We start from the raw sequence: 26520 nt of genomic DNA, 5'->3' as shown, positions 1-26520 counted from the left end.
CCGTCACTATGTGCGGACAGATACATTAGCCATGCCGCTCTTTCAACAAGTTGCCCTTGCAGCTTTGAAAAAAATAATCATCAGCGCAGCGCAAAGCCAGGAGTGAAATAAATTATATCGCTCGCATAGTATCTGTGCTGATCTTTGGCACTAAGAATAGCTCATTCTGACTTGCTTGCTGACGGGCTTTATACACGCTCTTGACTTTCGCGACCGGCTGGCTCCGGAGCGTGTGAGTGAAGATTTTGTCGCACAAGAAGCCTGTGGAAAGAGCCTGTGGAAAGAGAGAGAGAGAGAGCCTTTAGTTTCAAGGTAGCGCCACAGGATCCCCACCACTCGGCCCGGAGTCGGCTTCCGGAACGCGCAGATCTGTGTAGACTCAGTGTTGTCAAAGGGTCAACATTCGAGACTCTCACTGAAGTTAATGAGCATTCAGCAGGCCCTTGAATGCACTGTAGAATACAGGTTCGCCGATATCGGCGCGTACGAATTTCCTGCCCAAGTTATGCAAAATGTGGCGCCAGATGAAATAGAGTAGATACACGTATTTGCACGAACAGCACTGAATGCCAACGCATATGCGCTCTTGTTTTATTCGTTTATTTTTAACTAAATAGACCTGCGAGGAACTTTGCCGAAAGTCGACTGTGGAAAAAATGTGGAATGAAATGAATAAGTTGCGCATTGATAAGCGAAGAGTAATAAATAATGGTCTGTGCAGTCCTGAACATGCTCAACCAAAAGGGTGCTTACTCATAAACAAATGCGGCGTGAGTGGTTTTTATTTGTGCGAAAGAAAAAATTGCGACTTTTCCCAAAAGTTCTCATGGAACCTGATGAAGTTTCTGGGAACTCGTGGGCTCGTATCTATGTGCCGTCCTTACAGAGTTAATCAAAGAGCGTTCTTCCGGTTTTATGATGCATGCGCTCGTAAATATGTCAAAGCTTCCGGTAGGCAACTTTGATGCAGGGCAAATGACTGATGAAATCGTACTATGGGATCATTAGTAAACTTCGCTGCACTCTGTATCGTCACTTTGGGCTAAATATTATGTAGCTTCGCTGTCTGTTGTGCGTGTCAGCACGCAGTCAACGTATAAAGAATTCCGTAACGTCCAGCTACAAGCTGTAAAACATAGCCATAGTTGTTCTGTGCTGCTGCATGACATGTTCGTTGTAATCATCTTGCTCCGTGGAAAAGCATGGGGCAGAATTACTCATCCGTGGATTCTCTTCGTCGCATGAAACGTGCCGATGCAAACTGGCCGCGAAAGGGCCTCTTTCACTAAACTCAACAAGGTGGATTCCTTTAGCTTAGTCTGTGCTGTCACCAGAGCCCAACAAACAAACAAACTAACAAACGTCATATTAAATCTGAAATATAAAAACATAGCAATACACAGCGAGCTTGGTTTCAATCAGCCGTGAAAAAGCTCAATCAATGGCTTTGAGAAAGCAGCAGCAACCATTTAGAACACGTGCACTTAGCTTACTGGAAACCGCTGCCTGCGATGTGAGGTATACGTAAAGGTGGGATGAGGGTGTTATCCTCAAAGAAAGCTAGGCTTTCGCAGCCTTCAGTTCGTAAAAAGGCCTAAGGTTTCTGAGCAGTGCAATAACTACGTTTAATAGCATTACAACTATGACTAACTTGAAGTATCGCACTGTACAGGCGTGAGTGCAGAAAAAAAGGACCGCCGCCGTCTTTGTGCTTCGGTATACGTTCGCACAGCCTTCTTTCTTTAACAAGCGCGTAGTCAAATTTTCTGTGCTATGGCTCGATGCTCGGTCAGACAATAACTAGTTTAAATTTGTGAAACGCTTAATGTTACGCTCCTTAAAGCGACATTTCAATCAAGCGAAGCTTGGCTTTTAGAAGTGCTCACACAATCAAGCTTCGACGAAAATATATCCCTCGGCATTCAATCGCTGCGCCAAGTGCAGGTCCTATCCCCGCTATTAAAGTGAACTGGACGTTTATACCTCTTCTGCATGCGGTGCTACGAAAATATAGGTGTCCTGAGTGATTCTGACACAATGCATAGTTATTTATTCGTAAGAGAGCGCAAGCAAACCCTGAATGTATAAACGACAAACGATCGTCTCGGGTATTGCTGTAGGCGGAGGCATTTTGTAGCATTAGGGGGCAGTCGTCGAAAGGGGCCTCTCAAAATGGTGCATGCCTACTGAATGAACTGTCACGTACACGTCATGATGGGCAGCATTGATGGCCTCTTATGTACATTTCCAGTAGAACGTTAATGTTTGGGGTTCACGTGTTTAAAATTTGAATGCGGCCATGAGCGCCCAGTTTACCAGCATTTATCTGCAAAGTACAATGCAAAAAGAAAAAAAAACTGCGGTCAGAGCTGATGCTCCTGCACCCGAAACAATTCTTTCGGGTCAAGCTGGGAGGCTGCAGGATTTGCGCAGGTCAGGAGGATGAGACTACAGACAACACCGAGAACAAACCAACTTCAGCGGACTTCCACTCGGGAGTGCTGAGTAAGAAAGGGCTGTCGAGTGGGGAGAGAGGTCTTATCATATTGCTTTTATTTTAATGCGATAGCATTATGACTCCCGTTCTGCAGAACATCCGGTGTCGTCGGCGTTGTAAGCGAAACATCTCCGGAGGAGCAACCTATAGTGGGCCACCTATAGGTTACGTGACCTGGTGGCGTCATCACAGCCTTCAGACCGGATTGTGAGCAAACTGCGCATCATGGCAAGTGGAAGTAAAATTAATGGTTGGTCGCTAGAGGTTGCTCTGAAAAAGCAACCTGGGTCGTTCAAGCCCCGCCAGGTGGCAGCACCTGCCATCGCAGGGCAGTGGTGCACCACTGCGCCAGGAGGAGTACGAGGACTCCCAGGGATCTATGAGTGTTAAGTAAATTTTCTTGGGATGGCGTTGCGCACACGAACAAACATACACAGGAAGAGGCAGAAGACAGAAAGAGCGTATTTTGCGCTCTTTCTGTCTTCTGCCTCTTCCTGTGTATGTTTGTTCGTGTGCGCAACGCCATCCCAAGAAAGCTATGCACCAACTCGCCCAGCAAGAAGTTCTTCTACGTTAAGTAAATAATGACCAATTCTACATATGTGGCCATTTATCCATTAAAGCTATCACGTCATATCCTTAAGGTGGAGCTTAAGTGCCCCCTCCAATTTTTCCGCCTGCTCTGAAGAGGTTCTTATCCGTCATTAGGGTATGCATTTCGCCTAGCAGCAACACGCATCACACGTCTGTAGGGCACATTTTTTTGAACCAATGTTTTAGGGAGCCTCAAGCTAGAGGTTGGCTTCCAAATTTTGATCTAAAATAAGTTCTAAGTGCTTTCAACAAAAAAAATTATGTTCAAGAAGAGGCTCAATGCAGATCTTCATGCTCATGATATGCGCGGCTTGTATGGATGACAAGAGGCACGAACGTTTATGCATTTGGGCTCGTACAGTCTTTGTCAAAAGTAACCAGGCTGCATGGTTTTGCTTCGCAGTCGTTTATTTAAACTATTATGCCAGCCCTCAAGCTCTAAATCTCTGTATGGCAAGTAGAACCCCTGTCCTCACCTTCAAAGAACTTTTCGACCTTAGGGAAAGCTGTAAAGGCTCTACTGTGCAAATGAGAAGCAAACCATGCAGCCTGGTTACTTTTGACAAAGACTGTACATGTACCGCCTGTTGCAAAAGTTTACAGTCCTTACGGCGCGGTAGACAATTTTTGCAACAAACGGTACATGAGTCCTGTGACCTGTAGTGAGGAAACTATAGAGTCGAGGTTAGTGTAGATAGCGCGAACTTACCTCTACAAGATACATGTGCACGTCTCTTTACGAGCCAGTGAAAATATGCTTTCAGAAAGCTTGGCAGTTGGAGCAGTGGAGTTGGCTCCGGGATAGACTGCCAACGTCTCAAATATGCGCATCTAAATAAAAAAACCTTGCCTATTGTCATGTGAAACAACATATAAGAGAATCACCGCGCTGTAGTGCAGGGCAAGTTGCTTTAAGTTAGCGGCATAAGCGGTTCCTTCTGCTTCTCGTGTCAGCAGACCCGCGCGTACCCGGCATTCTGGTTGGCGAATTGCGTGCCACCATGACACAGACAAAAGCAGAGATTGTTGACAGCGAACAGTGCCGAGGAAGTTTTCGCAGCGTGTCCGTATTTGTTCAGCTTACATTCCACTGCGCCTATAGCAAAGATGACACTTGCAACCAAATCTGTGTAAGACATGTTGTATAGCTTACCATGCGCCTGCTGACAACTTTTCGCGAATATCTAAGATCTACTGCCGAAGATTTATAAATATTTACCTAATCGTAAGTACGAATAACGAGGCAGCCCCGCTTAACAGATATGGAGGAGAAGGCTTGTGGTCGCTTGGTGTATCTGCGTATGCTGATGGCGATGACAAGTGGTACCCGTATTCCTGCCCTGTAGCTTACGTCTTGTTTTTTTCCTATGCCATATGACTGGTAGGCACACGAGCCGTTCTAAGCAATACGATCGCCGTCTTCTGCACCGACAAGCAGGTGCGCACACCTACTTGAAAGCGGGGAAAGAGAGAAAAAAAAAGGCAAGGGGTTGGGTTGTGCAGCATATCGTACGCGGGCACAGCTGAGCGCCGGTTTTGAGTGGCGCGGCATAAGTGAGCTGCACGGCGAGGCCTGCACCGCGTCTTGACCGCTCAATGAGAGAGGACGCGGACTATCGCGTTGCCCAGCGATCGATCAACGGGCGACGCTGCTTGCATGCGTGTGCCGCGACAAGATAATAGCGAGCACGTTCTAGCGCCTCGGGAAAGCGCCGCGGAGCGTGCGCGGAGGATTATAATGAATCACTTGCGGCACCATTATTTTCTCGCGCTCGCGAAATGAGGCGCTGATGTGCAAGGTCTTCCCTGAAGCCAACAGAGACGTATATATGCGCCCGGCTCGGCGCGCTTGTATGTACACGCCTGCCGGGTGTCCGGCAAAATAAGGGGGGAAATGAGAAAAAAATAATTAAAAAGAAAGAAGACGCGCGTATAGCCCTCATTGCAGTGTATAGAGCGACGCGAGTGGGAGATATTCGGTAGGTAAAGAATAGAAAACAAAACGAAAATATCGACCAAAAAAAAAGAGGGGAAGAGAAAAACATTGGAAGCATACTGCGACGCTCCATTTGACACTAACCGCGTGGTGTTATGCGTAAGAGCGAGCGCGACTGCACCGAGAAAAGAGAGAGGGAAAGCTGGTGACGCGGCTCCCAATTTCCGGCACGCACAGTGCATGCACTGGCGGCCAGCAGTGCGCTGATCAAAGAGACGCCGGGGCGAGCATCGATGGCGCTGCTGCGGTCATTTCTTTTCCCCCAAAGAGCTTACGCAAGGAAGGGGAGCGCAGCCGGGGCCGCCATAATTCGCACCTCAAGGTTTTAATTACATGTCTACGCCGTGGCAGCATCACGCCTGGGACCTTGGACGGCGGCTTCCTTTGATCCATCGTCGCAGTATCATTAGGATCGGCCCAGGAGGAGTCGGCGGGAGGGCGGCGAGCCTCGGAAACGTCTGGGCGCGCTCCTACTTAGGCGCAATAAAAATTTGTACTTTATACTCGCGGTTCCGGCCACCGCCGGGCGGCGTGCGTCTGCAGGGAGTGTGCGCGCAGACGAAAGGCGAGACTGCCCGCATTGTTCTTCCTCTGTGGGTGCCGCTCGTGAATGGCCTTCGCCGCCGCGGTCATTCAAACGCCCGACATTCCCCGGGCGGGCTACGCGCGTATAATGCGCTATTCACTCCCCTGTGATTTCCAGGGAATGCGTCGTCGCGCTTTGTGCGCCATCCGCGCTGGATCGCGCCGAACGTGGCCACTGGAAATTCCGACACCCGCGCCTGGTATTATACTGCAGCCTCCCGTCTGGCCCCATCGTGAATTTTCTTGCGTGGCGTAAAAAAGGGCCTAGCACGAGCCACAAATTGCCTCATACTCATGATCAGTCCAGCGACTTTGGGCCTCAAAAGGCGCTGGGAGACGGCACTCCACCAGACGACGCGCCCAAGGAATGGCCGAACACTCGACGCGAGACCGTTTCTGGACGCCCAACGTAGGCCAGCGCCGCCAGCTCTGGCCGGGCGGGCGTCCTTTTGCGCAGCCGTCAGCCGCGCTGCTCGCTAGCGGCGGAGGCCCGAGGCGGGGCCGGGGTCCGGCGTCGGGAACCCCCAATCAAGCAATCAGCGGCGGCGGAGACACCGGGGCCTGTCAGGGTCCCGTTGCGAGCGGCCCAAGCAGCCGCTGACAAGGCCTCGCCGATACGTGTGAATGGATCCGTAATCGAAGAGGCCGACGAGGCCATTCCGGGGACCCCCCCGGCGCGGACCGGACGTTCCCCGTCGGCGGCCCCTCCGCCGCCGTCTCTATTTGTGCGCCTCTCCCCAATCAGTCTCTCTCTCCCTCAGGTGAGGCCCCCGCGGAAATTAGCGGCGCGGCTGCTGCAGGGCCACGCATCCCCCCTCGCCCGTCGGATGTTTAGCGCCTTAAAGACGGTGTGCCAGGCTGGGGGTTCAGCCGGGTCACTCCTGTCGGCATCTTCAAAGCGGCGGCAGCTCCTTTATGCCGGCGGCGGCCGGTGAGGAGGGACTCCCCTCCTCCGGCGGCAATTTCGTGACATCGGCCGGAATCAACGCCTCTGCGCGCTGGACACCCGCGTCTCTCCGCCGCCGCGGGAGTCGTCGCTTTTATATAGACTCCCCCAAAGTTTGTTGGCCACTTGATGGAAAAAGTGGATGCGTGCCCGGTCTTTAGGCTCGCGCGATGCGGGCTGCAATGGCCAGCCGGCCAAATGGCCCGCGAGCACCAAGGGGTGGGCCGCCGGACTTCTTTCGCTAACCCAGAGGGATGTTATGGGGACGCGTTTCTTTCATTCTCTCTTTCTTTCGGCCTCGTTGGCTTCAGCGTCTGCCTTCCTCGTAGTGTTTCGAGAGAGGAAGAAAAATCGCAGCATTAAATCGTCGGCGCATTCAGTCTTGGCAGAAATGTCAAAAAATCGAAAGCTTTGTTTGTCTTGCCATTTCATGGCAGTTGTCTAACTACACGTCAGTGGCTTGTCAACTATCCCTGCTTTTAGTGGCGTGGGCTGACAATACGCTTGCCGTTAGTCTGTCATGCTATATACTGACCGGTACTGCAATGATAGTTTTCTTTATTTTGTTTTACGCTCTTTTCTAAAACCTTTTGCCCCAACCAAGTCTTCACCACTTCTTACACGCCTCTCATTGTCTTTGCGGGCCACTGAGGTAAAGAAAGAAGTTTAAAATTTTCCGGCGATCATCAGCCTTACTTGATAGCCTATACACACTCACCATGGGCTAAAGAAAGCACGAGCTCATGCGCATGAAGCACACGAGCCCGCATATGCTCATGTGTTTCAGAGGTTTGAGATACACATGCTTGCAGCACAGCAGCGTATGCGGCATTCAATGCACAAGTTGGTAAGCCCAGTTGCCGTTAAGCTATTGTCGCATTAACATTTTTCTTTCCAGCGCACAATCATGAATATAGCCACCTATATCCATAGCACCGAGTGTTTGCACAAACATCCTTTCAATCACGTATGTTCGCCCGTTTCGCCGTCAGCATTAGGTCTCATCGTCGTATATCTTCAGCGCTGAAATGGTGTGAATCTTTTTTTTTGTTTTCATCTATAAAAAGGATTATGATGTGCAGCACTTTAAAAATCAGTTTAAACTAACAGACAATAGAGACAGAAAAGGGGAAAAATTGAAGGTACCATACACTCCGAGGATTTGTTAAATATTATCAGGGGAACATGCTTTCACCGGAACCGGTCTCAGCTTGTCGTGAGCAGATATAAGCGTAAAGGCAGCTTTCGTATGCATGATGGAAATTTAAGATCGCTGTTTCTCGTGACATGAGAAATTACGTTCAAGTGAGGCGACGGAAAAGGCTCTTCTTGAACTGTCTCGCTCTCAGCTTCTCTTTCACGAGCGGGGAGATGACGCTGACTGGCTTCCAACTAGCACAAGGACAGTGGTCTTAATGCTCAAGTATATAGGGACAGCAGCGAACAGAGGCGCTTTCCTTCTAACGACACCCGCTCAGGAGCGTATTGCAGCAAGAAAAACTTGCACGACGACGGTGGCAGGAGAGGCTCGTTACAAACGCCAACTCTGTTAGTCCGGCGCAAAATCGACTAAACTTGCGTCGCGAGACGTTGGAATAAATGGAGCCATTTGAACAGCCTCTACAGCAAGCGCTTAGAAATAAAAATCTGAAGCCGCGTAAAAACGAGGAGACCGCTATGAAAGGAGTCGGAACTCAGTCGCCGAGGGGAGGACAAAAAGGGGGGGAGGACATAGAGGGAAATAAAAAGCAAAAGCAAGAAAAGCTCTCTGTGCAGCGCGCTCCGGAATTTCGCGAAATCCAGGCGAGTTATGCAGAATGGCTCGTAACGGCGGCTCGCTTATGGCGCTGGGAAATGGGAAGACAGAGACAGAACGCCGGCGGCGGCGAACGGCCGAGCGCGCGAAAGGAAGCGGCAGCTTGAAAAGAGCCCGGCCGGAATGAAAGGAAAAGAAAGCCGCACAGTCGCCGAGAGCAGCAATAAACAAGGAACTTCATGTGAGCGTGCACTGTTATATAGACCTCCAGTTGTGAGCGGACGCAGTTTTCGTTGGAGTTGGGCACGCTCATAAATCAAGCTAATGGGGTAAAGCCAACAGCGGTCGTGCTATTAGCCGTCCCAAGAATGCGCTGCCGCGGCGCCGCTCCCCGGCGCGACGCGGCGCTGCGGGCCTCTCGCTCTGGCAGACTCGTTAACGTGGCGCGCGCGATGTGATTTGCGCAGATGCTTCTATATATATGTGCGCGCGCGGCCGCGCCGGGCGTCTTTGTTTGGCCGCCTCCGTGCGCGGCAGCCGGGCAGGAATCAAAAAGTGCCGGGTGTGCTTATGACAGATGGCCGGCCAGTAGTGGCGCGCGCGCACGCCATGTCACCGCAGCGGCAGCAGGAGGCGCTGGAAATAGCCGCAGGGCGGTCCCTGCGCTCTGGAGCGATTCGATTGGAGCGTCGCGGTGCACAGACCCCATGTGCCTTGCTTCGGCTGCAGGGCGTCCTCGACCCGGCATTGCAGCGCCTCGTCCGCCGCCATGACGACAAACGCAGTCTTGTACGCCACCGCTGAAGGTTGCTGATCCGTCGCTGCCAGTCTCCGGTTGTTCTTCCGTTCTCTCGTTGTTGCTGTTTTGTTCTCCGAGTATGTGGGCTAGATTCTTGCTCTTAGCGACTCCTCTCTGTCCTGCCGAAGTGAGGCGTCAGTCATCACTCAGAAACAAGCAGAGGTAAGGGAAAAAAAATCAAAGGGGAAGTCCTCGCTCTAGCAAGCGCGACATGTGCCCATAGAGTGCGCATTGTTCGCTGAGAGCAGGGTGCCAGGTGTGGGTCTACAAGATGTCGAGGAGGGAACGCGCTGGCAGGCCTCGCAGCGGAGACGGCCATTCAGGAAACTGGCGACAGCGGCTGCCGAGTATTTGTACGAAACTGCCCCCGCGAGGCACTTCAAGAGGAAAATGGAGACGTCTTGACGCGCCGGCGCTAAGTGTCGTCGGCGGAGAGAGACAAAGCGCCGGCGTGGCTGCAGCAGCAGCCGAGGGCGATTCGGCGCCGCAGGGCGTCTCTCGGCCGCGGAGGAAATGGCTGTTCGTGAACCCTTCATCATCACGGAAAACGACTGCAGGACCGCCCCTTCCCTTGGGGCTGCCCTCCTCCCCAATCAGACTTTTCAATTCCCACTCACCGCCCATTTGGCGCGCCATAAAGAGAACAAGTGGCGGAATCTCCGGGCGCGCCTCCATTATTAGCCCCTCGCAGAACATCTGGCCACGCGAGGGAGCGACGAAATCGGCGGGGCGTTCGCGCCGGGTCGCCTTCCTTCTCGGCTAATTAAGGTCAGGCGAGCGCCTCGCATCTGATTTTTAAGGGCGCACCTGTTGAAGGCGCCGTGTCACTGCTGCTGCACGCTTGACGGCACCCCCCGTGGGTGCTTGACTCCTTCGCGCCCGGCCTCCGTGATTAGCGGCAATTAGGAGCGCCACGCTATACCCCATGACAGGCTGCGCGGCGACGAGCTCCTTTGTCTCAGCGCTTCACTTTCCCAGGCGCCATTGTTTTTTCGGCGATGATCGGCAGCTCCGCGGGCGCACGCCGGAGGGCTGTTTGACGATTCGCCACGCGGTGGCCGCCGCTCTCGTCGTCCGCGAAGAACTTAATTCCCCGCGTCCGTCAGGGCGCCGTGGGACCCGCCATCCCCGGCCGGCCAGTATACGTGCCTCGGCGGCTGCCCCCGGCTTCTCTCGGCAAACAACGTCCCAAATGAGAGAAAGCGCGTATCCTTCGTGACGCGCCCGTCCCGAAGAGCGTCCGGCAGCAGCTGCGGCCCAAGTTGGCGCCCCCGCCTCGCCACTTAGAGGTGTCGAACGGTGGGAGAAAAGAAGACTGTGCGCAGTCGCAAAATCGCCATGCTGGTCTCGACCGGCATGAGCACTGGCGTGACGTACCAGCTACTGTGTGAGACGCCATTTATCTCGACCCGCACGCAAAGCGGCGCTCCCAAGGGGGAGCATCGGAGGGCCGCAGTTGGGCGCAATAAAGCTGGGCCCCTAAACGGCCTCATTGCGTCTCGCGTTGCGGCTGAAAAATGGTCGAGCGTCCCACGACGACGACGACGTGATTGGCGGACGCGGTCCGAGGGGGGCCGGCCCGGCCGTTAATCGGCGACCCTTGAACAGAGCGCGCCCGCGCCCGCTACGGGGCCGGCAGCAAATCGGGCGGCCGCCCATCTGGACCCGCACGCATCCGCCGCCCCGCCGCCGCTCCCTCCACAAAGGGCCCCGTGCGAACCCCTGCGCCGCTGTGTAAGCGCCAACTGGCTGGCCCGACCTTGGAGTAGGTGGCTGCTACTCGAGCTTTGTCACCTTGTTGCCACCAAACTGGCCACGGGAAGGAGCAGTGATGTTATTTCAGGTTTAAGTAATTTGTAATTTTGTAGCCCTTAGCTCTATGATTTTACCTCGTGAGCTGTGTCAGCTTTATCGAAGGCCCAACAGTGTTATGGGTAAAAAAAAGCGTTGAAAACTTCATCGATGTTCTTATCGCTCTTTCTATGAAATGATAAAAAACGAAAACAGTTTAATCTATCCATAGCTGTGGGTCTTTGCTGTTTGCTCACGTAGTACCTCGCAATTGCAGAAGTCTCTCTCGGTGAAAAAAGGCGTATGTCTGTGCTATTCCTTACTTTACGCAGTGTACGCTGCGTTGAGCTATTTAGCTTCCGACGAACATTAGCGCATTTTCACCTCACGCTAAGGTGCATATTCCGTATTCATTCGTAACTGGCTCCAGTGTTGTGTAAGGACTGATCTTGAGCCATTTATTTCATTCGTGGTTATCTGAGGCTGCTTGCTAGTGTTTTAACATGAAACAAAAGTTTCATAACAGTCTGCGTGTCATAGGCCATCTTGCCACTTTACAACGCTACCAACTGTCATTCGCATTACTGTGTGGCTCCCTTTATTCGAATCGCCACCATTTCATATTAATTTTATAGGTAACCAACGTGCACATTTAGTGGAATGCTCATGTTTAATCTTCTTTAACAACTTCCTTTCTGCTATGATTTGACCTGGTGTGTCCCAGTCACAAAGCTGAAAATTCAAACATGTCGAAATAATTCCCAATTCTTTCATATTGACCACCAGTGCAAAGTCGCTACGCCATAATAAGAAATTGCACAAACTGCATAACTGAATGAATTTTACCACAAGCTTTTTTCCTTCTTTTTGTTTACACTGATTACCCCCGGTTTTTTTTTTTTTTTCTCAAATTAGAGCGTGCCTGCAGCACTTACGTGCACGATTCTATTTTGCAGCTAATACTATTTCGTCCGCCATAACACCAGCAAATATGTCTTCTCAAAACTGAAAACAAACTGCCAACTTTCATCTCGCTTTCTTTCGACACGTTTCCGTACTTCGGTTAGGGCGAACACCAAAACTCTTAACCACCTGAGGCGGCTAAAAGAACAGAAAAAACATTTTCCCGCACACCATTTCCTTTCGCAAAGTACAATAGGTGATCTCACGCAGCGCACGCTGCAACGAAAGCAAGAAAAAAAAAAGGGGGGGACCAGCCCAGGGACAGGCCCAAGCACACGCCGCCGTCAAGCGTGGGGCCAGGTCTGTCGGGCCGCCGCGCATGCAGCGTCGCGAGTGACGCATGATCGAAGGTTCGGCTCCGGCGCGGTGCACCGGGGAGGCCGCGGGAGCCCATTTGCAAGCTCGCGCCGCCGGTACAAAACGCTTCCGCGAGGCCGGCGAGGGCCCGGGCGGCCACCCATGGTCAGCCCCGTGCCTGTGCGGGCCCAGGCGGCGGCGCGCACAATTAGGGGCAGCAACACCGCGGGCCGTCCCTCCCGGGTGCTGCTGCTGCTGACAAGCGACTGGGCAGGCGGGAACTCCGCGAATCCTCCCATGGGCAGCACGCCATTCGCACCTTAGCCGCTCCGCAACCATTCATTTCCGGTGAGCGCTTTACGAGCCGCTGCCCGAGACCAGGTGGCGCGCGCCGCTACCTGAGTTGAGCCCCGAGGCGTGTACAGAACGCGGAGTACATCCATTCGTCTCCGTGTTAAGCCGACTCCGAGACGGTCGCTCCTGCCACTGCTGCGGAGGCGTGATGACACGTCCGGAGCAACCCGGGTCTGACCGCTGTTCGTTCCTGCAGCGTCATTTGGCCAGGTGCGCGAGTGGGGTGCGTTCACTCCATGTTTCGCCAGACCCTCGAGTGCATTACACGCACTGGTCAGCAAAGCGAGGGTAGCTCGTTGTCCGCTGGGAAGGAAACTAACTTGCTGAGAGCAGGGGCTGCTGGGACAGAATGGAGGATTCAGGGAGCTCCGCGGCTCATTGGCTTTGCTCCCCCCGTACTTCTGTGGTATACACCTATCCCGCCGTCCTATCCACGCGGAGCGTAGGCGAGTGAAACGACTCTACTGTATACTACAGCTGCGCTGTCACGAAATACTGCGAGGGTTTTAATTTTTGGCATGTTCGAAGCGAATGGCGTTAGGGTCATATACAGTTTTAAACTGGCCCTTCTGTTTGCGTGTGTGCGTGTGCAGTTGGCAGTTCCCCGTATACGATGGTTGATCTTGACAGCTTTGTTTTGTTCCATCTGCACTAAGAAACAAGCCTTTGCAGCTTTTGCACGATCGCTCTGTGTTGTTTAATAAAAGGTCAGTTTCTCTCTTTCATCGCCATTTCTGTTTATTTCGAAAAGAACAAATGAATCAACGACGAAAGCAGGCACAATGTTCTCTGTCAGGAAATATCCGGCACCGGCCGCGCCGAATTCTACTGGAATATTCTTAAACAAAGCCTGTTCCAATTTTTTTCTTTTTAAGAATCCCAGCGATTAAACTGATGTGGAATTTCGCTGTATATTATTTAGTGCTGCAAATAAGGGCGCAGTTGGCGTTCGGTACGCCACATAGTTCTGGACAGCCTTTACTATTCGGTTCTCTTTGACTCATTGTGGCCATGCATTAGTGCAGGGTTATGAAGCTCCGAATCGACACCGGCGGGCATGACTTGTGCCTCTAATTTCGCTGGACAGTCACCCATTGGAGGCACCCTGCAGCAATGTGCCCTGGTCCGCAACTTTTATTATGTCACCTCTCTGTCAGTGATGGGTATGGTCCGAAGAATAAAAAGAAGCCACGAAAACGTTGCCCTTAGGTGTACAACAAATAACTGGCTGTGGACGAAGTTGTTATGACATCAGCGATAACACAGAAGCAATATACTGGTAAAAGCAAGTGGATCATGTCATTCACGAATCCTTGCAACGCGTTTATTGAAATAGGTGGCGGATGACTTCATCCAAAGGTGCATTCCTTGTACATTCCCGTTGAATAGAAGCCGTTGTCGGTTTTTCGTTCCACATGTTGATTCTGTCTGGATATGTTCGATGCGAAATTTGCTGACGTGCGTGAAAACACGCACAGACACATTTGCACATCACACCACTACACACAACCACACGATTAACACACCACACCACGCCACACCATGCTCGCCACGCCACGAGTATAGCATAACACAGCTCTTGTTTCTCTCTTGTAAACAACACAACACGTCACGCACTGCCAGCATAAAGCTGTTTATTTCTTCTAGTTACTTTCTTGACTATCATTCACGCAGAGCTCAGCAGCAATAACGCCAACATCTAGTATATATCATTGCCCTGAGTTTTTCAACGCGGCGGCACATGCCGTGCACTTTCAAAGGCTCTCAAAAAGCGCTCCAAAGAGTGATCTCAAAGGGTGTTTCCAAAGGGTGCTTGCAAAGAGTGCTCCAAAGAGTGCTCACAAAAGGCACTTCCAAAAGCGGTTTCAATAAGTGCTTTCAAAGAGTGCTTCCAACAAGTGCTTCCAGCAAATGCACCTTCAGTTATTAGTTCTCATGAGGATCCTTGCTGTGATGAATTCATGAATATTTCACAGAACATCAAAGAGGTGCAATAAAACTTACATGCTCGCACCTATACATATACTGTCTGCGTATAATTGGTTACATTCCACTTCACCGCGCACACAGGGAGATGGAAATGTTTGGCGACGCGGTTCCTTCATGCAAACAGACATTATACTACGCCTCAAGTTAGAAATAGCAAGATTAATATTAGATGCGAATTTCGGAGGGCTGCAGGTGCTGTCCTCGCTAGAGATGAATGTATTTTTTAAAATTTTTCCTGCATGTTTAAACCTTTAACATGCGGACCTTGCATAACGTATTTTTGAGACGTAGTTTTGCGATCATTTCCGTAGCCTCCTTTTCTATACGCTGGCCAACTCACAGTGTAACTGGCCCCATTCCATTTGATGGGCGCTGGTTTTTCCTTCAGTATATGGCATCCTTAGGTGGATGAAATATGCGTTATTCGACTAGAGATAATTTGTAAAACTTGAAGAGCATCAGAAATTGTGAAGGGAAGCAAGTGCCGGAATAATATAACGATTGCTTTCCTTTTGCTTGAGCTCTTTCCTTGTCGCTCGACGCGATAATCTTTCGGCAGATCCAGGAGATAACGAGAGCGTGGGGTTGCTTGAGCTGCGACGAAGGTAGAAACTAATCATACTGGAAAAATATTGGAATGGTAGTGATTGTATCATCTGGACCAAACATTTACTGGGATTTTATGCTTGCGGGGGGCTTCTACCGAATACATATCCTACACAGTGAAACACGCTGGCTCAAATTTACCAAACAATCTCTCTGTGCTAAACTTCAAACATATACTTTTTTTTTTGTAAGTGATGCTATCAGCCATATTTCTGTGAGGTATATTCAGCAGCTATGCTGAAGTCTGCGCACTAAATAAATAAAGAAAGAAAACGGACCAATGACTTTGTGTGCTAGCTGTCCTGCACAGGCACAAGGCATGTTCGCGGTCGCGTGTAAATGACCTTGAGATGCTGCAGTTTTAAAAGGCACGGCATTCGGCTGGAGAACGCAATGAGTGTGCACGTATACATTCTGTACGCCGCCGCACAAGCAAAAGTGACGTCGTTGAAGCCATACGCACGCTTTCCTCGCTAACGCGGCTTGGCGGAAGCAAGGAGGAGAAGAGCAACAAAATGCGCAGATTAACGTTGAGCCCAACGTCGAAGCGTGGAAGCGGCAAATTACCCGTCATTATTCTCGGCGCGTACGGCGTCATCTCACCGCGTCTCGAATGAAGGGACATTAGCCGCCAGGTCGGGCACACACGACACCATAATCAACTCTCGAGTCGTCAACAATGCTTTCGCCCGCGACGCCGCGGATAACGAGGGCTACTCATCAAGGCGGAGCCGCATAAGCGCCCATGTCTCCTAATGAGGCGCGAGTCAACACAACTTGAGGCCTTTCGCTCGAGAGCCCACGGCTGGGGAATTGGCGGCCAGGAGGCGCCTGTCCGCCCGCGAGCAATGCGCGAGGTCTGCACCTAGGTGGAGGGAGAGATAGTTAAAAAAGACAAGGAGGAAGCGACGAGGAAAGTAGTAATAGTTCACCTCCCATACTTCGCGTGATAAGTCCTTCGATAAAACATGAGACGCCACGCGCGGTGACATATACATAATATAGAACTTCTGCGTATTCATTCCTCACACCAACAACTGGTAAACTGCTTTGTCTCTATAAAGCGGCGAAGATTTACAATCGACTGACGTTTAACTGCGGTCATCGCGCTGGCTGGAACGCGACCAGCCGCCCCGTGCACCCTTTGTCTCGAGGTCACTGACATCGCGTCGCCCGTTTACGCTCGCTGCCCAGAGCTGCGCGAATTTCAGAGATAAATGGACGGAAAAGAAGGCCTTCCCTTTCGCAGCCAAGTAAATAGCTAGATTGATTCCGACTTATCTACGCGAAATAAACGACACCGTCCGCAGCGGGCGATGCAACCAACGGTAGCGCCGCGCGCGCGCGACCGCGGCATGCCGGCTTCTTCACGGGCGAGGGGGGGGGGGCACTGCCGCGCGCAGCTCTTGGCTCGGCTGGCCCGGCGTGCGTGCCTGCAGCGTCCGCTGTGCTGGGCGTCCCCCTGGCCGCAGCGGAGCGTTGCGCCGCTGTCATCCCGGGCCGACGCTTGTCAGCGTGCAGCGTCGGCGAGCAGGCCGCCGGTGCGCACCGTGAGGAGGTCTCGTTTCCGGGCCGGAAAGTAGATGCGCCTCGAGGGCAAGGGGAGGACGCTAAGAAGCCGAGCCGGGGCGAGATAATTAGTTCCAATGGGTGGAACTCCTCCTGAGGCCGTGCGCTGCACCACACCATGCCTGTCTCACATCGCGGGCCGCGCCCGCCGACGCGTGCGCTGGCGCGAAATCTAACGCGGGCACGCGAAAATGTGCTACCGAGGGATGAGTCATTTTGCGAACGCGCCGCCCGCTCCCAGCCGCTCTTACTAGCTCCCTCTCCCTCCTCCGCTCCCATCACTGATGGCCTCGCCAAGCAGCCTCGCCAATGGAAAGACAGGCCGACGGTGGTAACGGCCAGGAACAGCCAGGGCTCGCGATGTGTGTACGAAGCTGCTGGAGCAGTATGCATGCTGAATAGCTGCATTCCACGATGCCGAAAATGCTACGAGTTGCAGGTTGATGCGTATGGCGAGTAACAATGTTCTGTTTTCATGTGCATTATTATATGATTCAGTTTTGTTGTTAACCGCGCTCCAGCCCTATGCTGTGTGCGGCAACGAAGTAAAGTTTGGGTGAAGGCAAATCTTACTGGTGGCTTCGTTTCAACTAAAGGCGATACAGAACTGGATTAACTGTGCAGCGTTTTTGCTCGACTAATCCCCTAATGGCTGACACGTAATACGCTCTGAATCAATGAACCCGAAAGAACATAAAAGGAGCAGGTAAATCTGGAGGTCGCGCGTTACGACGAAAAATCGCTCGTCCGACACTTCCGGGCTTCGAGTCACGCCAATATCCTGGAGCGCAGATATTCTGCAATATCGATTTCTGCTTTCCCGCTCGTGATCCTCAAATAACGTCAGCGCTGTCCGCTTTCAGTTGCTCTTTACATGAGCGCCTGCTTGCTTCAAAAAGCGCGCAAGTTACTTACCGCGGAGGTACTACGTTGAAAGCGGTGAATTTGTCACACTCCGCATCCGCTGAATGATCCGGAGCGGCCAAGCCGCATTTTGCCGCCGTACACACGATGGACCCGACCGAGTTCATAGAAACGCGGTTAAGGTGACGAGGTCCCCCGCTGTCATCGGCGGCTCCCGCTTCCCTCTTTTTTTTTCCTGCGGCCACCTCCTCGTGTAGCAAATTGCCGTAAGGAAATCGGACTCTTTTCAAAAGGCGTCAAGTCGAAGCAGGGGGCTTTGGCATGGCCGCAGGTTGAGGGCTGGTCTCTTTCTCCATCGCCGAGCCTTCTGCGGAGCTGTGACGCCTTGAAGTCGATACATCACCGAACAGGGCAGCGCTCGGAGGAGACGTGGCACAATGCTGGGGGGGCTTAGTGACGGGAGACAGGGGGGGGGGGGGGGGTTGGCAAGAAAAGCGCCGACTGTCGCCGCGTTCGCGCAAGGCGCTTCTTTCGGGCCCCAAAAGCCGCCGCGGGATGAACAAGGGCGCTGCTAATCGAGCGCTGATGCGGACTGCGCTCTCCGAACCAGAACGGGGCGGGCCTTCTCGCGCCGGGGCGCGTCATAAATCAAGCCTTCTTCCGAAAACTGCGATTGTCGGCGTCCGGGGCAGCGCGCGGGGCCGTGCCGTTGAATGGCGCGTGTCGTGCGGTCGCCGCCCCGCCTCCTGTCGCTCCCCGTTCCGCGGTTGCAAACGCCTTCGACTTTTCTCGAACTCCATTAAGACGTTGCCACCGCGGATCATGTCCTTTGTGCGTCCTGCGGCGCCGGACCGCTGCTACTTGTGCGGAGTGCATATCGGATGCCGCGAGCTGGCTTTTGCGCCGTGTGACCCTCGAAGAGCGGGAAGCAACTTTTCTCAGCGGTTTGCATGCGACCGCCCCAGGTAGTGCCGTAACGCGCGTCGCAGTAATGTGCGTTTGACGTTCTCGTTTCGCAAAAGCTGCGTTCCTCGTGTCTCTGGACGCCACATTCACATAGTTGGTGATTGACTCAGAATCCTGCTGCGGCTTTTGCAAAAAGTCAGCCGACCGAGAGAAAGAAAGAAAACATCATGCACGCAGCGTCACGAAAACGTTGCTACTGAATATTTGCAGTCGGGATAATGGTGATGATGATGATGCCAATAATAAATACGCTTATTGTACAAGGAAAAAAAGCGACCGCAGCACTGTGCTATGCTAATGCACGTTGAGCCCGCACTTCTGAGACTGTTGGCTGTGGCGTGTTTGACGTTCGATTTACATGTGCATGAACCATTAGTTACATGGAGTAATAAACAAATACATTTTCACTGGACGCTACAGCGGTTGCATTTCACTTAGTGACACGACCATTTTTCACAGCTGCGTTTCACCACAGCTGCTGTTTTTAGGCGTCCCTTGCGTGTCACAGAGCGCGGCTCAGTAGCAAAGCCGACAGTGCCGTCAACACCACTTCGAATGTGTGGTGCACAGAGACAAAATAAGTGGAAACGCATTTTGTGTTTGTGAGCGTGTTTGAGCTGTCTGAGAAGAGCCTGCACGGCTGTTCTTCCTCAGCTGCAACGTGCACGCACATTTGTTTCCATTCTTTGTTGTCTGAAAGATGAATGGACAATGAAGCTCATGCACCCAATTCTCCTTCTTGTTACTGCAGATGCCTCCCGAGAGAACGGCGGCTCCTTCAACGGTCGGCAGCCGGTCAAGAAGAAGCGGAAGTCGCGAACGGCGTTCACCAACCACCAGATCTTCGAGCTGGAGAAAAGGTTCCTCTACCAGAAATACCTGTCGCCCGCCGACCGGGACGAGATCGCGCAGTCGCTGGGACTCACGAACGCGCAGGTGATCACCTGGTTCCAGAATCGACGCGCGAAACTCAAACGGGACATGGAAGAGCTCAAAAAGGACATGGATGCTGCCAAGATCCACACCATTCACAAGACCCTCCTGGACAACATACAAGATCTCAGCAGTTTCAAGAAGGACATCCACAAGGCTGCGAGCGGACCGTGAGCCTAGCGCCGCGGTCTTCTCGGTTAGTCTAAGAAATGGTTCTCGCAAGAACTGTCGATACCTTCTATGGGTTCCATGTGCAGAGACAGCCTTTCTACGGGTAACTCGTCGGACAGTGCGTTGGCGACGCCGCAGTCGCCACTGCTTTGCATCCTGTGCTACTCTGCCGCATATCTCGGCGGCAGGTCGCAAGGTGCGCACGACACACAAACACACAGACATGCAGCCACTACGCGAAACCGCGAACGGTGCGCCCAGTGTGCTCTGTTCTCTAAATGCCATGTATGCCTCCCCTTCTTCCTTCCGCATCCGTCTTTGGCAGAGCCTGCAGCTCGTCCTTCGTGTGTATACGGGAGAGGCATTCATTGCCTGGCCATGCGACGTGGCCGGGATCGTTCAGACAGAACTCCTGTCAAGAGTATTTATTTTACGCTAGTTCCCTGCGAAGTACACACTTCATTGCCGTTGTGTTGACCGTAAACTTTCCGCGACGAGCGAATGGTTCTTTCTTCCGTTTCCAAACCTAAAAACAGACACCAGCGCAATCTTTAGTTCGCGTTCTGTGGACCTCCCGCGCAGGTACATACAGCAGTGGCATCGCTCTACTCTCAAGATGCAACAAGAGAAAAAAAAAAAAAAGCAGGAGAAAAGAATTGTCATGGTGCCCAGCTTAGATACGAGGAGAGGGATAAAAACAACCTAAGTTTTAGCTTTTCCGTTGTGCTGCATTTCTGAGAAGCTTCGTAAATGCTGTGCAGGCTATAACTGACGCTGAGTTAGCAATCGCACTGATTTATTGGCGCTTGGAGAGAAAGACTTTAAGGAGTGTAGCTTCTCTAGAGAAAACGGCACACTAACTGACCTTACCAATTGTACAGGTAAAGGGAACTGCCACGAAAATTTCTGGCATGGCTCATTATAAGCTTCGAGGCACTGACCTGTTTGTGTGTATACCTATTGGTATGGTGCTGTAGTGCATGTGGATTATTGACCAGCTTATCGTCGTCCTCGTTTGATAGGGTTGTATTATTAGGCTGCCGTGCCTATACTTTATGTTGCACTGGGTTCATATTTTGTAAGGATTCTTTTCCCCATTCCATTCTTTTGATTCTTTTTTATTAATAAATCCAACTTCAGATCCGAAGAATAACATTGCCTATGACGTCAGCACTGACGTGCCTGGCGGTAGCTGCCATTGATAAAGGGACAGAAGAATGAATTGGAAAATGAATATTTGCAATATGTGGCCTCTGATCGCATGCTTACATATGGCCACGTTTCAGACGACCGCGTTCTGCGGGTAACGGAGCCTAAGCCCGACAAGCAAATACAAACCAGCCCCGCAAATGGTACTGCGGGTAATGCAAGCATGAATAATAACAGCCAAAATTCTCAAAATTTCCTGGTGCGCTTGACGCGGACAAAAATATATTTCACAAGTACTCGAGATCAAGGTTAGCAAAGCACCATTTTAGCCTTTGCGGGAGACAAAGTGTAGAGCGTCGAATCTAATATTAACCCGGGCACACCTTACTATTTCCGTTGCTTTATTGCATACGCACGTTCAGATATCTAACGTAAACATCCTCTGCCGTTTCACGAGACAGGGCAAAAATCTGATTTGAGTGTTGCCACGAAGAAGATAATGCTATCTCGTCTTTAGCTGCTCTTGGTGTCTGTGTTGACGTTTGAAAGTGTCTCATAATTACAGTAAACAATGAAAAAAAAATGCTTTTCACCTCGAAGCAAACCCTTTAGTGCCAGCTATTAGGTCTGAGCAGTAGCCGCATACTGTGAAGGACCATGATCGCTACCAGATCGAGTAGTAATGGCAGTATACGTACAGGCCAACGCCTAACCTCGGGCTGGCCGCAGATAAGTCGTCTCGGTAAATGATAATTCGGTCACCATGACAATCCCGCCGCTGCTTTGTGTGCAATCAGCCCGAACCCGCCCACAACGGCACACGAAATGCTCACGTTTGCCGCGCCAAACCTCTGCACCGGTTGTGCTTGGCGACGTCGTGTAATCAGTGGGACGGAGCTCTGGAAGACCAACGAGTCGGTTGGCAACGACTTCACTGGCCTGGTCAACGGGGCCTTCTGCGACGCAGAAGTCTTCGTCTTGTAAATACGTGCGCTGACTGCAGCTGCCTGCTTTTTGTCCCGTGTAAATATATGCCACATCCCGCCCAAACATTTCTGTAGAAGTCTACGGGCATCTCGGAGCACGCGCAGCCGCCGACAGGCCTCGGCTATGTTGCACTGTATTCACAGAGTGTCTCTTTCTGTGTCGTTCCGTTTTTTTTTTTTTTTTGTCGCCTTTCCATTTCCATTATTGCACCACGCCCACTGCTGTGTAGAGAGCATAAAGAAAGCGAGAACGATGCAAACGATACGGAGAAGAAATCGATGTACCTAATGTAAAACTGGCACCAAAATCTCACTCGTCTGGGGTTTTAGCAAGGCGAAGATAACGGTAAACACCGGTTCGGAGTGTTCTGCGTGCTGAAGTGCTTCGCACGGCGCGCGCATTATTTGCTTGAAAATTGTCTGTGCAACACTATGATTGTTCGTACTTAATTTATTACATGCATAATGCTTCTATTTATTCTGTCGTGCACGCGTACCGCTTACTTCTGGTACTGTATATCGATCGGTACGAGAGGCAACGGCATTGTGCACAAAATACACGGCGGTCAGGAAAGCCTGTGTGCTATGTACATACGTGGGCAACAAATGCTGCTCAAAAACGCTGGGAAACTCGGCCGGTGTGCGAAAATTGTAGCCACGGACCGTGCAGGTTGCAGGGGCAATTGAAGCTCACCTCAGCAACTCTGGCGTATAGCTTTTAAGGACGCTAGAGGTCAGGTTGGTGTCACAGACCCTCTTTCCGCTTCTCTAGCCGTCCAGACACGCGTTGACAACGACTCCATGGGAACCGTTTCGATGTAAGGAAATAAGGTGCAAACGATCGCAGAAAAAAACAACAAATAAACACTGAAGTACAGTTTACGTGTTCGACCATGTTCAGTCAAGGCGTGCCACACTTTCTCACTTTCTTGCACTTCCTTTGCGAGAAAACATGCTCACCAATGAAGTGGCCAGAAAGAGTGAGGGGTAAAGAAAAGACGCGCGGCAAGTTGACCATGACATATCGTTCTTTCGCTGTCACTTGCACACTGCATGCCAGCCAAGACTAGACCGCAAACATTGTCAGACACGTTATTCCATGGCGTAGTAACCTGCTTTTATACGCAGGTATACAAGTTGTACGCATGCAGTGCAAATTACCCGTAAAAAGCAAAATATTGAGTACCGGAAGCTGTTGTGGGCTCCTTGAAATGAGACGCTCTCGCCGCGGGGGGCGTGAGGATCGAAGCCCGACGAAAACGATTTCACGAACGTAAATGCAGCGAAACGCACACTCGTAGCGTCGTGCTTGTGCTGCCGTTGCCCTGCGCGAAAAGCGAAGCACGCACTGCGAACGACCCGAAAAGTGACTCCGAAGCAGCTTCGGTGGCATACGGTGCAGCCGTATCGCGCCGAATAACAAGCGTGCTACTTTGCAGTGCTTGCAGTTTCTTTCAGATAAGTTCACTTTTCCTTTCTTTCGTTCTTTCATTCATTTTTTTTTATCGTTTGCGTTCCCAGCGAAGGAAAAAAAAAAGTTGAAGTTGGCTCACACCAAATAAATCAGACCTACTGTACAGGTCTTCGCGTCTGCTCCGTGTACTTTGGAACGCATTATACACATTGTACATAGTCAGCAGCCTGTCTTGTTGTGCAGAGTTTATGTCTTTGCTGCGAGAGTATACTGTGTCGTGTCTTTGCGTGTTGTTATGTGTGAGACCCCAGCCTATGTCACTGAGTCCTCTTTTATCATTTTGTTTTTGTTCCGTGTCCTTGAAGCCGCGCGACAGTGGTGCTGAATGCGCTAGAACAATGATAAATAAGCGGGGTTGTTTTGCACAGCGCTAAACATTTCCATTTGTTCTGTACTTCGACACTGCCTAAACATTTATGACGGAGAAATCGACCGTGTCTTAATCGTTTGTGCAAACGTAATACATGAGTCGATCTAGTGCGCCTTTTGTAGGCTTAATCAGCGACCCAGTTTTCGTTTGCACGTTGGTTCCGCTGAAATATGCCAAGGAAGGGTGGTGAATTTTCGTACTGGCTGGAATGAAGGAACCATGAAGGTTGCCAACGCGTGGGTTCCTCTTGGCGACATTACATGCCTGTGCTTCAAAAAACAATTTATCAAAAGTCATAAGAGGAGTGAATACTTGGGATTGCGCTTACAAAGCCACTGTGGTCCGTGCTTGTCTTATATATTGTAAGTAGTTCCTATTTAAGTACACGACAAAATCTAAATGTTTATTATTACTTGCATATTCAGTGTTTTGTTAATGCTGTGAATTATTGGTATCTGTACACATCACTGAAAGATCCTGTGATAATTCTTATTGTTTCGAGAGACGTTGTAGCGTTCATGCCTGAATGAACAATGCGTATAACAATAAAATCTGAATTTATTCACTGTCTCTCATTTTTTTCGCCTTGGAGAGCCCGCGGAATAACCGTGGCTCTGCAAAGCCATTTCTTCGGCACAGTCGACTCTTGCTGTGGCCATATGTTCGTACGCAAATCGTACCTGGTCAGTTCTGCAGTGAATAACCGGCGAAATTAGTTTTTTTTATTGTCTTCATGCGTGTATGTGAAGCGCTGACTCAGAAGGTGCTGCTTGATCGCGTAGTTGGAGTTCACAAATGTGCAGGTGCCCTCGGCAGATTTTCAAACGGGGAAGATACGAAAATAATATAATTTCTTGGCATGTCTAAGCATGAAGCCACGAACTGAAGGGTGCGCATTGCATTTCCCTGCCCGACCTCCACTGTGGACTCTTCAGTGCAAGACTGCTCTTTTCTTTTAGTTGCTTCCGTGTCCCGAAAAAATCTGAGTGCACCTGTTCATGCCGATTAAAATGGCACACACAGAAGAACAAACATACGCCTTTTGCGGGCAGTGACTTCGAACATTCAAGAAAATGTTTTGTGGGTGAGATATATGAGTTGGCGCAATAAAAAGACAAATTTTCTCATTGCAAAAAGAAATAGTCAAGTTCATCGCGACAGCGTTCATTCACCGGCATTTACATGTAGCCGCACTCACGCAGATACACACATGTGGAATTCAATTGAATTGCACACGTCCTATATTGGTTATATTCTTAAACTGGCTGTGTGACCCTATCGTTTTCACGGCTGTCTGGGCAGATGCTGGTACCAATGTCGTCGGCGGGTTTGCTCGGGCTGTCATAGAATGAACCTTGCAAGCTGTCCTGAGCTAAGAGACAGTCGCACATGTCCAGCGCATAACGGTAAGTACCCAGTCATCGAATACGTGCCCAGCCAAACCTCTCGGGGGAGTTCAGCGAGCTTTCTTCTGAGAAATACAGCAAACTCTCATTTCAGTGAACTCGAAGACAGCTGTAGGCATAGTTCGCTTAATTGAAAGTTAAAATAAATATTCAGTATAGCAAGTAGCACAGCGAGACCCGTACACAAAGCGTCAAAAATGAAAAAAAAAAAAAACATTTTTTAGCCATGTGCAGAAATGTGTACAAAGGGCGTAACAAGCTGCCTATCTCATTTACATAGATACCTTGCCTATTAAAAAAATAAAAAGTCAGTAACTTTTTTTTTTTAGGCATTGCAAACAAGGGCTGTTGATTGGGCGAAGTTTTTCGTGCGATCTCGACCTCCCGTTGTACTATTAACGGCAGTTTTGATGATGATGATGATGTCTTCAGGCTTAATGGTACATACCCACAGCAATTCCTTATTCGCGTGCAACGTCCACTTCTTTTCGGGAGGATATGACAACGGATGTAATGGAGCTTGTCCGATACGACAATAGGCCGCGCTAGCGGAGTGGTACGTAAGATCACAAAAAAATGCTCGAATGCAGCTCGCACGTTCGTTCAACTGAAGTGACCACCCTTGTGAAATAACCTAACTGTAGATATTTTGCATGGCATTGCTAGCAAAACTGCCCGTGTTTTTAAATAATGTATTATTGTGCAAGTTTTTGTCGAGCTCGAGTTTGCAGTAAATTTGGCACCAGAAAACCCGGGCAGGCAATCACGTGCCATTGACAGCACTAGCGGTCACATCCGCTCATAACACATATGCACGAACGCACACACGCACACTTCTGTCGGAATAATTCCTACCGAAAATAAAACTTGAGGCATAGTAAGTAAGTAAGTTTTTTATTTGGGACAAAATTTACAAAAAATTCTGTCCTGGGTGAGTAGGCTAAAGGCGGTTTCCCGCCTGACGAGGCCATCCCACCCTTGACAGCAGAGGCAACTATTTACAGGGTTTGAAGACACGTGTAAGAAGTACATACAAACAGATTGCAACAGTGTAATTATAGACAATGCATTTAAACCATGTATGCACAACATATTTTCAAGAGACAAAAAGATGCAATAGGTTGAAAATATAGTTAAACTATATAAGCAGCAACGGATGCGGCGATTTCGGAAACTCTTGAGATGTTCGAATGCTTCTCTGTCAAACCGAGCAACGGTTCCGCTGATAAACCCCGTTACTTTCGTTTTAAAGTGTTCTCTATTGTTTCAGAAGCTGCAGAACTGTCTACTCGATTAAGGATTCACGGATAAATTTCGCTCACTCGAGTCCCAGAAAAACATTGCTGCTGAATTCGCAGGGATTGAGCCTCTTGATAGAACGATGCGCCACCGCCAAGCGGCGACTGCCCTATAGGGATGTCATCATCAGTGGAAGAGTTATAAAGGGTGCTGACTGCCA

The 26520-nt window shown here is 50.6% G+C and overlaps 1 protein-coding gene across 1 annotated transcript in view; it reads left to right on the top strand.

Annotated features, from left to right (window-relative positions):
• Positions 1–24465, top strand: part of LOC149350514 (transcription factor LBX2-like) — a 67446-nt gene extending 42981 nt beyond the window's left edge. Inside the window, exon 2 of the mRNA XM_089579559.1 lies at positions 19324–24465. Coding sequence (XP_089435685.1) covers positions 19324–19679 — 356 coding nt within the window. The 3' untranslated portion in view covers positions 19680–24465. The remainder of the gene's footprint in view (positions 1–19323) is intronic.
• Positions 24466–26520: the final 2055 nt, after the last annotated feature.

Source organism: Amblyomma mixtum, chromosome 3, assembly GCF_055824585.1.
Source record: "Amblyomma mixtum isolate Tamu chromosome 3, ASM5582458v1, whole genome shotgun sequence".
NCBI lineage: Eukaryota > Metazoa > Arthropoda > Arachnida > Ixodida > Ixodidae > Amblyomma > Amblyomma mixtum.
This window is presented reverse-complemented; position numbering and strand designations above follow the sequence as displayed.